At 39.9% G+C, this 13389-nt stretch overlaps 1 protein-coding gene across 1 annotated transcript; it reads right to left on the bottom strand.

The window, feature by feature from the left end:
• Positions 1-564: 564 nt before the first annotated feature.
• On the bottom strand, positions 565-9905 carry mier3b (mesoderm induction early response 1, family member 3 b). Its single transcript, XM_055887194.1, has 13 exons — positions 9836-9905; positions 9068-9092; positions 8641-8786; positions 7537-7671; positions 7114-7237; positions 5571-5644; positions 5260-5332; positions 4970-5118; positions 4788-4869; positions 4611-4705; positions 4314-4441; positions 3919-4091; positions 565-3678 (listed from the first exon to the last, which is right to left on the bottom strand). The coding sequence occupies exons 1-13, from the start codon at positions 9842-9844 to the stop codon at positions 3131-3133; spliced, it is 1761 nt and encodes a 586-aa protein (XP_055743169.1). The 5' UTR covers positions 9845-9905; the 3' UTR covers positions 565-3130.
• Between the last annotated feature and the right edge of the window lie 3484 nt (positions 9906-13389).

Below are 13389 nucleotides of genomic sequence, written 5' to 3'. Positions count from 1 at the left end.
TGACTGTTGTTGATGTGTGCAGAGGGTCCCTGGTTCGTGCCCATGTCGGGGCGAGGGGACGGACTAAAGTTAAACTGTTACATTGGTGCCGTGACCCGGATCACTGGTTGCTGCGGAAAAGGAGGAGGTTGAAAGGGGGGTGAGTGTAACGGATGTGAAATGGCTAGCTAGTTAGCGGTGGTGCGCGCTAATAACGTTTCAATCGGTTACGTCACTCGCTTTGAGACTTTGAAGTAGTGGTTCCCCTTGCTCTGCAAGGGCCGCGGCTTTTGTGGAGCGATGGGTAACGATGCTTTGTGGGTGACTTGTTGTGTGCAGAGGGTCCCTGGTTCGCGCCCGTGTCGGGGCGAGGGGACGGACTAAAGTTAAACTGTTACATGACTAACGTATGAACAGACGGAGATCCACAGTCCTCTCCCCAATTTAATTGTGGGGGCAACTATAAAGTATAGACCCACCATAGTGATGTCAGTGAAGAAGTTGGGGACGGGTAACACATTTTAGGGAAAGATCCACCACAAAATCACAATTGTGCTGTCACACAAGTCAAAGCAAGAGTCTTGAGACATTTCCCAGATCTTTTTTTCTGGATCCATACACCATGTATTAAAGAACAGAAAATACAAAATGTTTAAAACCAAAAGAAAAAAAACAATTCAGTGTCTATGTACAATTCTTATAAACAATAAAGATTTTCTTAACATTTGATTGTAAATGTGTTGATTGTCTATTTCTGGATACACGTTTTGCAGGTTTTATTCACAGAACTAGATTTTTTTATATATATATCTGCTATAATCACCCCCCTTAACTTCAAAACACAATACAAAATATAAAAGGAATTGGTTTAGTGCTTTCTTACACACAAGTCTCAATGAAATCACGAGATTTCAGCACAGGGTTGTAAAATCTAAATATTAATCTACTAGTCAATGGCCTTTACATTCAGACAGTATTTCCGAGTCTTTGTACAAACCATTGGGTGAAAAATATATCCCTGCACTTCTAAAGCTAGAGAGCACCTGGACACACCCACTGCATCTGCACTTTGTATGATGGTGAGCAACAATAATTTGGTACATCTCCCTAGGCACTTGATGTATCTGTTAGTATTTGTTGGGTATAAGCAATATGGTATACCATTTTTGGTTATATTTATCCAACCATACCAGATCTATGCAAGTACCTAAGGGATAGGGACAAGGGCTTGATTCTGGACTAGACCCATCTCTCAAAATAGGGACTACAGAAGCAATCCCTTTATCACCAAGACAAAGACAGCAATGTGAAAATAAAATGATAAAAGAGAAACAAAATGGGATTTGTACGTATGATTGCAGACAACAGAACACAAAATGCGACATTGAATAATATATTAATAAGTCTTAGGTAAAGCCTTTTTGTGGTACATTTAAGAACTGTCACACAGCTAGCATGCATTGTCCCCCCAAAGTATCCAAACACAAAGTCCATCAGTAAAACGTAAGAACATGTCATGTCTGTACATATCTACACATTGCCTTTTTACAAGGAATACAATTTCAAGTCTTTGTATCAACACAGATTCACAAGTTTAAGATGTCAATGAAGCCATTTTCAAGGCTATTAGCTAATTATTTACATGAAACTGTCCACATTTGGGGAAACAATGCAAGGTGAACAAACAGTTGTCTCCAATGTTTGCCATAGAAACAGTGACTAGATAACACCTACCTAGGTAAAACCAATGATCATATGCAAGAAACCCAACAGGACACACTCAGGATAGTGAATTATTGGATGGTACATTTTATGTAAAAATCTATGGACTTCTGTGTCTGACATTCAGAATTAAATACCCCCAAAATGAACTAATTATCCAACTCACAATGCATAGTTAAATTAAGTAAACACTTTTACTGCACTCATTAACACAGTGATGACTCCACGACAATCAACAATTCACAATTAGTTAGTTCAGTCAAGAGAAATAGAAGTAGGCTGTTGTTAGACTGCAACTGGACATTCATTTATGGACCGGATAATAAAAGGCATCCTCCAGTCAGTACTGTGGAAGTTACATAAAAGTGTTTTTAAATAAGGAAATAATACTTCTAACAATCTTACGCAGGCTGTTTTAGTTTCATTATAGAGGGATACAATTTAGAATAATGTGCTTTTGCTCTTTTTTTTTTTTTGCCGAGTGGTCAAGCTCAACAAACTCCATGATAAACATGCAAACAGCACAACTTGCCTGGGCCAAATAGATTTGTGTTGTGCCAAGAGTATAGGGTAGAAACTATATACATTACTGTAACTGAACACATGACATCTCAAAGCAACACTAATACCAATCCAAAAAACGCTTTCCTTAATAAAGTAAAATATTGATATTATATAGGCTAATTTCTGGGGCAATAAGAGCGATTTTTAAGGGCACGTTTCAGACAATCCGATGGACAGATAAAGCTGCTCTGATTATTGGGGTGTTAGATTCAGCCTTATAGTCTCTAAACTTAAAAATGTGTTGACCTGTCACAACTCACGAGAATGAACAATGAGAAATGATCATATAATATACTGTTACATTTCTAGAACATTCTCCTCTGGTTTGGCCACTTTGGACTGTTACGATCTGAGAAAAGCAGGTTGAGTACAAAATAAGCTTCCACAGGAGAAAAAAACTAAGGCAGAGAGGGAGGTTATAACGAGTTATAACCTACAACGCCTCGACAACAATGAGTATTGTTGCATTAAATACAAACCCCAGACTCATCTCAGACAAAATAACATTTGCCCAAGCCTGGATACTATAATTACCTGTAAACACTGATATTCAATCAAAAGTACCACTTTAACAATGAACAAACTACATTTGAAACCAGAACAAAGATGTTTTGGCAGCTGACTATGAGTGACAGGATAACTTTGGGGGGGGGGGCACACAAACAACTGTCTATCCGCAGCCTCGGGCCGGACCCCACTCTACACAAACATGGACATTAAACATCTCAGGACCAGAGAAAATAAATGGCTATATAAACTCTTGAGAAATCAAGATTTTTAGTTCTATACGATAAAGACATCACTGATGTCATATTTCACAAATGAAATAAATGTATATTCATATATATAATTATTAAATACAAATCTAATTCTCCAGCGAGTGAGTCTTATGTACACAAGGGAGGGTGGTTTTAAAAGTGGAACTCTGGGGGCGGGGCGGTGGGAGGTCACTCTGACTGGAGCGCCGTGCTGTGCTGTGCGTGATGCCGTGTGTGTGCTCCCATAAGTCCGTTGGGCTCCCCGCCAAACTCCCAAAGTCTGTGACGGACACTGCCATCTTGGTGCCAGTAATACGGTGGTGTGTCATTTTCCGCCGCCCCTCAAAGTCCACTCCGAGGTTTCCCACAGAAACATCGTTGATGAAGGAGTCGGGCAGTGCCAACTTGAGCCTCTTAGAGGGCCGCTCGCATTCCTTGGCCCCGCACACCCCACCCAGCTGGCCCACGTCCGAGTGGTAGAAGCCAGCATCCAGCATGTTGAGACAGTTGGGGTCTCCTCCGTTGGATGGAAAGCCCAGGGGCTCGTCGTGGGCCAGGGACCCCCGGTGGAGGCTCTCCAGAGGGGGGAAACTGTATGAGTCCAGGCAGCTCACCTCCGCTGGGCTGCACACTGTGGCCACGCTGTTACTCAGGGCTGAGGGAGGGGGACACATATATAAACTACTTGGTTATCTGTGGATTTCATATGTATTGTTTTTAGGACTTATGTAGATTGTATAAAGTTGTATTGTTGTGTATAATATGTGTACTGTAAGTTCATACTGAATACTAGATCTGAAGTCAGGCCTGTGAAAAATATAGTTACCCTGTCAAGGATGATGGGGTCAGTTTGTGCTACATGCAGTGTGGAACATCTGAGACCCTGTTGACTAACCTGTGAGGTCGCTGGCAGTGATGGAGTTGAGCAGGCTGAGCTGCTGCTCTGTGGTGGGCTCCATCCTCACCCCTCCTCCTCCTCCTCCTCCTCCTCCTCCACCTGAGCACACAGAGGAGGAGCTGTCTACTGCCAGGCCATCCGCCTCGTCCACCAGCCGGTCCATCAGGTCCCTGCAGGCAGAGGGAAGATACACCAGGTTAACACACACTCAGCCATAGACACATTCTCATTTAATAACCATGAGCCACTCCTTTCATGTAGTTGCAAGCACAATAAAATAAAATCTGCAAACACAGGCTTTCATCATATTCAGAGGGAACTCTGTCTACATACATTTGTCAATGAATTCAGACCTCAGTTACTACTGTTGAGCAGAATGAACAATCACTTACGTTACACCAGGATAGCTGCTATACTTCTTCTTGCCAAAGCGGTTCTGCTGGACGAAGAAATCAAAGCGCTCCGACTTCTTCCACATGTAATAAAATGCCACACATTCAGCTACAGTCCGTGTCTTCACCTGATGAAGGGCAGAAATACATGATAAAGAGAAAAGTTCTACAACACAGGAAGTTAGTGTCACAGGCTTTTTAAAGAAAGGCTAAATAAAAAGTGTCCATATCCTTACAGAAGCTATCAACATTATGATAATTTCTCCACCCTTTAATCAGTAACAGAGAGAGTCCCACCTTGTGTTTCTGTATGAGGTGAAAGTTCTTATCGTATATCTGTAGTGCATGTTCAAAGTTTCTGCATTCATCTTCAGACCATGGCGGAGATTCCTCTGTAAAAATCACAAGGAGTCATTTTCCCTCACAATAGAGTGACATTTATGAGTCTACTAATCATTCAAAATGGTAACTTACCCTTTGAGGATTTCACATTACTGCAATACCGCTCCAATGCTTTGTGGGTATTGTAGTTGCATTTCACAAGCTCATACAGAGCCTACAGGGAGACGACAGAGGAATAGGTGAACAACTTTGAGATGGCAGCAGGAGCATATCTAATGTTATGACATCCAGTGAGTCTTAAAGTGATGACTGACCTGCTCATTGTCTCTCACATGAGCTCCTGCTGTGTCACTTCTTGTCCTCTCGTCAGTTGCCCGTGACAACTCCTCACACAGGAAGTCCCTGACCTTACTCTCTGACAACACGTCCGGGGTCCATAGCAACTGGTCATCATCTTCGTATACTGTACGAAAATGGCAGATGACAATCACAATGTTAGACACTATGCAATATTACACTTGGAAACACTTCTAAATATCTGACTGTCAAATGCAACTTTGACAATAGGTTTATGGGTTAACCTCGTAAGAAAGCCTCCACTCACCCTTCTCATCAACACCATAGTGACAGAGGTGAGTGGGGACCTCTGCTTGGTGCTGCGACCCCACCATTATTTCCTGTGAAATACAAACAGACTTACCCCTCAAAACAGAACATGCAGCACTATGTTTCCACCATCGGCCTATTTTAGGTTGAAGCCCAAATGCAGGTCTAGGTTCAGTTAACCAAAATAAGGTTACTAAACAACTGTAACCATTGGAAAGTAAAATAACTGACCTCCAATTAGTGCTTATGGGAAACATCATCTTGTATCCTCTTCAAATCAAGTCACCTTTAAAAGAACAGGATTCTTACCTTTCTGGAGTCCTCGGGGCTTGGCCCATCCTCCTCACACTCTGACTCCTTATCACCGTCGTAGATAGTGTTAGCTGACAATGCAAAGACAGAAAGGGCACGCCCCATTAAAATTCTTGCTATACGAATGGCGTCCTGTGCTTATCAACTCATCACGTGACAAGATAAGGTCATATTAAAAGATGGTATGAATGTTTGGGAGGGGATTAATGCTGACAAAACACAAGATAAATAAGTTACTGTGCTTTTGCTTATAATGACACCTGCACTTGACAGTATTTTTGCCATTATGAGTTTTCAATGAAGCATACTGCTAGCTAAAATTGGGAAACATTAAGATGCACTATGCAGAAATCGCGGTGACATTTTCTGGTTGCTAAAATTCTAATAGTTTGCCTAATTTCAATGTGTGTGACAAAACAAGCAAGTATAGTGTAGAGAATCATTGTACCATCGAAACCACTGTGAAATATATTTTCCATAAGCAAAAATATTGAATTTTCAGCTGTTTGAAGCTGGTGTACAAAACCGAAAGTAAAAGATGCAAAACTTAACAGGAAGCATAGAAATAGCTCACATAGAACATATCTACTGTTTCTTAGACTTGCATTCAATGAGAATGACAAATAACAAAGATAAGCAACATTTTAAAATTTTTTTTTTTTTTTTAAATAAAACATAATAAAAATTGTGTTTGAATGACACTGAGGGGCAGTATTTTTTACAACTAATGCCAGTTTGCCTGAGGCTGATGCCATGCAGGTGTTTGTACACATACATATACACACACACTCTCATTCAAATAAACGCATACAAGAACACACACATACATGTAATAGTGCCAGACATGCACACAAACATATACAGTTGGCATTGCTGTTATGATTTTAGTTGTCCTTTGTTTTAAATGTATTTATTTATTTAATACTTCTTTTGCATTGTTGTTTGCTGTTTTCGTCTCTCTTTTTCTTTTTCCTCATTAGTTAATTCTCTTGGTCGTTGGTGCATTGGGGGGGGGGGATTCTTGGGGGTGGGGAATGGAATTAATTGTATTTTTAAAATTTTCTTCTTGGATCTTGGAAGGGGTCTCGAATGGTTGAGGGACAGCTATTGGGGAACTGTGGGGGGGATCTTGGAAGGTTTGGGTTCACGTTTTTTGGCCTGGTGGGAGATCAGTCAACGTGCCCTTGAGCAGGGCATTGACCCTGGATGCTTCTGTGTGTCGCTCTGAATGGGAGTCTGTTGGATGACTGGTATGATGTAGTTGTTGAGCGGCTTCACTGCAAGTATATTGTATGTTTTGGATATTCACATTTTTTTTAAACAAACAAAAAACATAAGATTTCTATGTGAATTTGGTTGGGTCGCCCAAAAAGTTATATTGCAGCTTTAATAAATAAAATATTGCAGTTACTTATAACTTTTACACTATAAAGCACTATATGAATCTGCCTTTTGTAATTGCTCTCTCTTGAGCTCTGACAATGTCTTATTTATACCTGAGGTGTCCTAATAAAGTTGCAATTGAAGTGAATTAACTTACATCTGAGTGTTCTGGGGAAGAAGTCGGTGGCCTCGTGGGAAGTGACTGAAGGAGTAAGGTCATCAGCGGAGGACTGTGTCTCCTCCTCATAGTCTCCTGATAGCAGGTCTTTAGCAATCTCCTCCTGTGGAAGAACACAATCACCATTTGTAACGTTAGAAGGTAACACGCCAAGGATCAATTGATCCTAAAAATTCCAAGTTTGTTTTGTTTCATATCTGTCGTAACCACATCTTGGAGGTAATACAAAAGTAAGACACGTATAACGTAATAATAGTTGGGATAGATGGCCTACTGATGATATAACAAATACATTTGACTGAAAACCTCTTTCAATATCCACAAATTTGTCTATACAGTACATGGTGACATTTTTTAAATATTCCCTTTACCAAATCTGATATTGGACTGAATTTTGCTCACCTTGTCCAAAGTCATGTCTGGCAGTTCATCCGTCAGCTCCCCAGAAGAGCTGTCCATGCTGGATCCTGCAGCCGTACTGACAGACGCCTCGTAGCGGTAGATGGCCAGCAGTTCCTCCAAGGGCATGTTCCCCTCCTGTTACAACAAATAGAAATCATATTAGACCATGTCTTTACAATCAAAATCATAATATTTAATGTCTGCTATGTGAAGAATGGTTAGCCAAAAAGTTCCATGACACAGTGTCTGTTTCCATAATAACACAGAACATAGTCATGTATACATTATGCTTCCCCCCCAGCCTATAACATGTTATTAATTGAAGTAGGGAAGTAAGTGGTAATTCAAGCATAGACAGAATTACAAATATTCCAATAAAAATGACAACTACAATGCCTGTCTAAAAGAAAGGAAACAGTACATTCATTTATATTATTAGCCAACCTAGCTACAGATTGTAACACCAGATAATGTGATTTAATGGGGAAAAGATGTGTACCATTATGCTGGTAATTACAGGTGTGGATATTAAAAAACATTATCAGAGATTTTTCCAACTAACCTGGTATTGGCGATACCATCTTTGTCCTCGATTCGTGGAAAAAGGAGTCTCATAAAATGCCTGTGTCCAGTTGCAGTGGGTCCGTTTGAATTCAGAAAATGCTCTATTAAAATAAATAAAATATTTTTGTTCATGAAGTAATCCAATAATGTGTATGCCGCCATCTTGTCCATTTCAAGTCTTTTCACATTGATCGAGACAGGGCCGTCTGTCATGCAGCACTTTGGGGGTGGACACACCTGTCTCAATTAATGAGAGAAGACTTGAAATGGACAAGGTGGCGACGTACACATTGTTGGATTACTTAATGATCAACATTATTTTAATAGCAGAGCATTTTCTCAAATCAAACAGACCCCGTGCAACTGGATGCATCCATTTTACGAGACTCCTGTTTCCACCAATCGCTAATACAAGCAAGGTTAGTTAATCTCTGCTGATGTTTTGTATAGTCACACCTGTAACTACCAGTATAATGGTAAAAAAAAGTTGGGTTAAATCACATTATCTGGTGTTACAATCTGGAGCTATAGCCAACCGACCTTCTCTAGATCGGCTATCTCTGAGTTGAAGTTTTTCTCGCCCTCAAATGACTCTTCCTCCTCCAAAGTCCTCTCATCGTCATATTCATGAACAAGCATCTCGGCTGACGGATCGAAGTCATGATCTTCCGACGACAAAGAGCCAACTGTGGAGTGAAAATTATTTTAGAATGCAGTTTAAAGGCACGGTTACAAGGACAACCGCAAATAAATTAAGATACTCTTGGCAAAACTGGCAATGCCACTGCTTGTCAATACCATTGGCGCACCCACAGCATAATTCAATTAATTACATAATTTACAATAATTACTTTCTTAATAAATATTTTATACATATGGTATCAAAACATTAACTGAATATAAAATGGACATGTCATATTCATAATTTCACATTCAAATTCAAGTTAAAAAATTATTCCGACATTACCTGGGCTCGAACTCCCGAAGGAAGCCTGTTTAGAAGAACAAAAATATAATAGCACCAATTAAGCAATTTCAAATCTGTGAATATTACTGTTACACGTTCGAAAATCTTTTTTTTTTTTTTACAGCAGACGTTGTCAATAATATCCACCAGGATAAATAAATAAACAGAGCAGCATTTTTCCGCAACCTGAAAACACATACCGAACGCACAGCGGTTTATTTAATGTTATAGAATTTGAATATTAAGTAGCAATATGATACCATTTGGATGTGGCACGCAAAATAACATCAAGGCCCCTATATCCAGTTTTGTGTAGTGCCAATGCTCTGAAATTAGCGTTAAAGCTAACCTTATTGACAATAAAAAACAATTATTGTTTAGCCTCTGTACACGGTAACCTAAAAATGTGAACAATTCACCAGTTATAGGCGATGTTTTTGTTTTTACACAAGAACCGAAAAACACAATCGCAATTAATTGCAAATCAAGTCTATTTATTTTTCTTCCCACATCAAATTGGCGTTTGAGTCTGCCCAGTAGACGTTAGCAAAGCAGCTGAGAGCGAACAGGCCTTGTCGTGAAGGATCGGTGTATACATTCAAACATATTTTAGAGGGATATTTGCGGCAATTTTGACACAAAACCACAAATATAGAACAAAAACATCTTAATCTATGTAATTGATTACATTTAAATAGAAAGTTAGCAACACACATTTTCTAAACATCGATTTAAAATCTGATGCTTCTCCCCTGTTTTCTCTCTTACCTCCGCCATATTGGTACCTTTAGCTCGTTCCAGCGCAGTACCCGGATAGAGTCTCTGAACCAATCAGAGATCCAGGTAACAGTAGTCGTGACGTCTTTCAAACTAAAGACTGGTAGGCTAACTACAGTCAAAATCTAGCCAGGAATGTTACTGTAAAAATTGACTGGGATAAAAATGTACTGATTGGCAAACGTTCAATTGGTTTGTATTAATTTGAGATCCGTCAGAAACCACTATCCAAGCAGATACTGTTGAATAACTACTGAAATTACTATTCATAATGTTGAATTTCCTTTTCCTTGAATAGATGAAAATCATGCAATTTACTAAATGCACTACAACTAAATCAGACAATGTCAATTCAGGTAAACCAGTTAACAGGCCATTTCCATAGTCCCTACCCTTTGCAGACCCAAATTACAAAACCAGCAGGGGGCACAGCTGAACTACTATAGATCAGTCTCTCTCTCTCTCTCTCTCTCTCTCTCTCTCTCTCTCTCTCTCTCTCTCTCTCTCTCTCTCTCTCTCTCTCTCTCTCTCTCTCTCTCTCTCTCTCTCTCTCTCTCTCTCTCTCTCTCTCTCTCTCTCTCTCTCTCTCTCTCTCTCTCTCTCTCTCTCTCTCTCTCTCTCTCTCTCTCTCTCTCTCAATTCAATTCAATTCAATTCAATTCAATTCAATTCAAGGGGCTTTATTGGCATGGGAAACATGTGTTAACATTGCCAAAGCAAGTGAGGTAGATAATATACAAAAGTCAAATAAACAATAAAAATGAACAGTAAACATTACACATACAGAAGTTTCAAAACAATAAAGACATTACAAATGTCATATTATATATATGCAGTGTTGTAACAATGTACAAATGGTTAAAGCACACAAGTTAAAATAAATAAACATAAATATGGGTTGTATTTACAATGGTGTTTGTTCTTCACTGGTTGCCCTTTTCTGGTGGCAACAGGTCACAAATCTTGCTGCTGTGATGGCACACTGTGGAATTTCGCCCAGTAGATATGGGAGTTTATCAAAATTGGATTTGTTTTCGAATTCTTTGTGGATCTGTGTAATCTGAGGGAAATATGTCTCTCTAATATGGTCATACATTGGGCAGGAGGTTAGGAAGTGCAGCTCAGTTTCCACCTCATTTTGTGGGCAGTGAGCACATAGCCTGTCTTCTCTTGAGAGCCATGTCTGCCTACGGCGGCCTTTCTCAATAGCAAGGCTATGCTCACTGAGTCTGTACATAGTCAAAGCTTTCCTTAAGTTTGGGTCAGTCACAGTAGTCAGGTATTCTGCCACTGTGTACTCTCTGTTTAGGGCCAAATAGCATTCTAGTTTGCTCTGTTTTTTTGTTAATTCTTTCCAATGTGTCAAGTAATTATCTTTTTGTTTTCTCATGATTTGGTTGGGTCTAATTGTGCTGTTGTCCTGGGGCTCTGTGGGGTGTGTTTGTGTTTGTGAACAGAGCCCTAGGACCAGCTTGCTTAGGGGACTCTTCTCCAGGTTCATCTCTCTGTAGGTGATGGCTTTGTTATGGAAGGTTTGGGAATCGCTTCCTTTTAGGTGGTTGTAGAATTTAACGGCTCTTTTCTGGATTTTGATAATTAGTGGGTATCGGCCTAATTCTGCTCTGCATGCATTATTTGGTGTTCTACGTTGTACACGGAGGATATTTTTGCAGAATTCTGCATGCAGAGTCTCAATTTGGTGTTTGTCCCATTTTGTGAAATCTTGGTTGGTGAGCGGACCCCAGACCTCACAACCATAAAGGGCAATGGGCTCTATGACTGATTCAAGTATTTTTAGCCAGATCCTAATTGGTATGTTGAAATTTATGTTCCTTTTGATGGCATAGAATGCCCTTCTTGCCTTGTCTCTCAGATCGTTCACAGCTTTGTGGAAGTTACCTGTGGTGCTGATGTTTAGGCCGAGGTATGTATAGTTTTTTGTGTGCTCTAGGGCAACGGTGTCTAGATGGAATTTGTGGTCCTGGCGACTGGACCTTTTTTGGAACACCATTATTTTGGTCTTACTGAGATTTACTGTCAGGGCCCAGGTCTGACAGAATCTGTGCAGAAGATCTAGGTGCTGCTGTAGGCCCTCCTTGGTTGGTGACAGAAGCACCAGATCATCAGCAAACAGTAGACATTTGACTTCGGATTCTAGTAGGGTGAGACCGGGTGCTGCAGACTGTTCTAGTGCCCGCGCCAATTCGTTGATATATATGTTGAAGAGGGTGGGGCTTAAGCTGCATCCCTGTCTCACCCCACGACCCTGTGTGAAGAAATGTGTGTGTTTTTTGCCAATTTTAACCGCACACTTGTTGTTTGTGTACATGGATTTTATAATGTCGTATGTTTTACCCCCAACACCACTTTCCATCAATTTGTATAGCAGACCCTCATGCCAAATTGAGTCGAAGGCTTTTTTGAAATCAACAAAGCATGAGAAGACTTTGCCTTTGTTTTGGTTTGTTTGGTTGTCAATTAGGGTGTGTAGGGTGAATACATGGTCTGTTGTACGGTAATTTGGTAAAAAGCCAATTTGACATTTGCTCAGTACATTGTGTTCATTGAGGAAATGTACGAGTCTGCTGTTAATGATAATGCAGAGTATTTTACCAAGGTTACTGTTGACGCATATTCCACGGTAGTTATTGGGGTCAAATTTGTCTCCACTTTTGTGGATTGGGGTGATCAGTCCTTGGTTCCAAATATTGGGGAAGATGCCAGAGCTAAGGACGATGTTAAAGAGTTTTAGTATAGCCAATTGGAATTTGTTGTCTGTATATTTGATAATTTCATTAAGGATGCCATCAACACCACAGGCCTTTTTGGGTTGGAGGGTTTTTATGTTGTCCTGTAACTCATTCAAGGTAATTGGAGAATCCAGTGGGTTCTGGTAGCTTTTAATAGTTGATTCTAGTATTTGTATTTGATCATGTATATGTTTTTGCTCTTTATTCTTTGTTATAGAGCCAAAAAGATTGGAGAAGTGGTTTACCCATACATCTCCATTTTGGAAAGATAATTCTTCGTGTTGTTGTTTGTTTAGTGTTTTCCAATTTTCCCAGAATTGGTTAGAGTCTATGGATTCTTCAATTACATTGAGCTGATTTCTGACATGCTATTCCTTCTTTTTCCGTAGTGTATTTCTGTATTGTTTTAGTGATTCACCATAGTGAAGGCGTAGACTCAGGTTTTCCGGGTCTCTATGTTTTTGGTTGGACAGGTTTCTCAATTTATTTCTTAGATTTTTGCATTCTTCATCAAACCATTTGTCATTGTTGTTCATTTTCTTCGGTTTTCTATTTGAGATTTTTAGATTTGATAGGGAAGCTGAGAGGTCAAATATACTGTTAAGATTTTCTACTGCCAAGTTTACACCTTCACTATTGCAGTGGAACGTTTTACCCAGGAAGTTGTCTAAAAGGGATTGGATTTGCTGTTGCCTAATTGTTTTTTGGTAGGTTTCCAAACTGCATTCCTTCCATCTATAGCATTTCTTAATGTTACTCAGTTCCTTTGGCTTTGATGCCTCATGATTGAGTATT

The sequence above is a fragment of the Salvelinus fontinalis genome, chromosome 28, assembly GCF_029448725.1.
Source record: "Salvelinus fontinalis isolate EN_2023a chromosome 28, ASM2944872v1, whole genome shotgun sequence".
Lineage (NCBI taxonomy): Eukaryota > Metazoa > Chordata > Actinopteri > Salmoniformes > Salmonidae > Salvelinus > Salvelinus fontinalis.
This window is presented reverse-complemented; position numbering and strand designations above follow the sequence as displayed.

Bases quoted from the DNA above. Each gene is read 5' to 3' on its own strand.
- mier3b (XM_055887194.1), bottom strand. The intron at 7,238-7,536 runs GTGAGCAAAATT...GTTCTTCCACAG, and splicing joins CAGACATGACTTTGGACAAG to GAGGAGATTGCTAAAGACCT. The intron at 3,679-3,918 runs GTTAGTCAACAG...CCCCTCCCTCAG, and splicing joins CACTGCCAGCGACCTCACAG to CCCTGAGTAACAGCGTGGCC.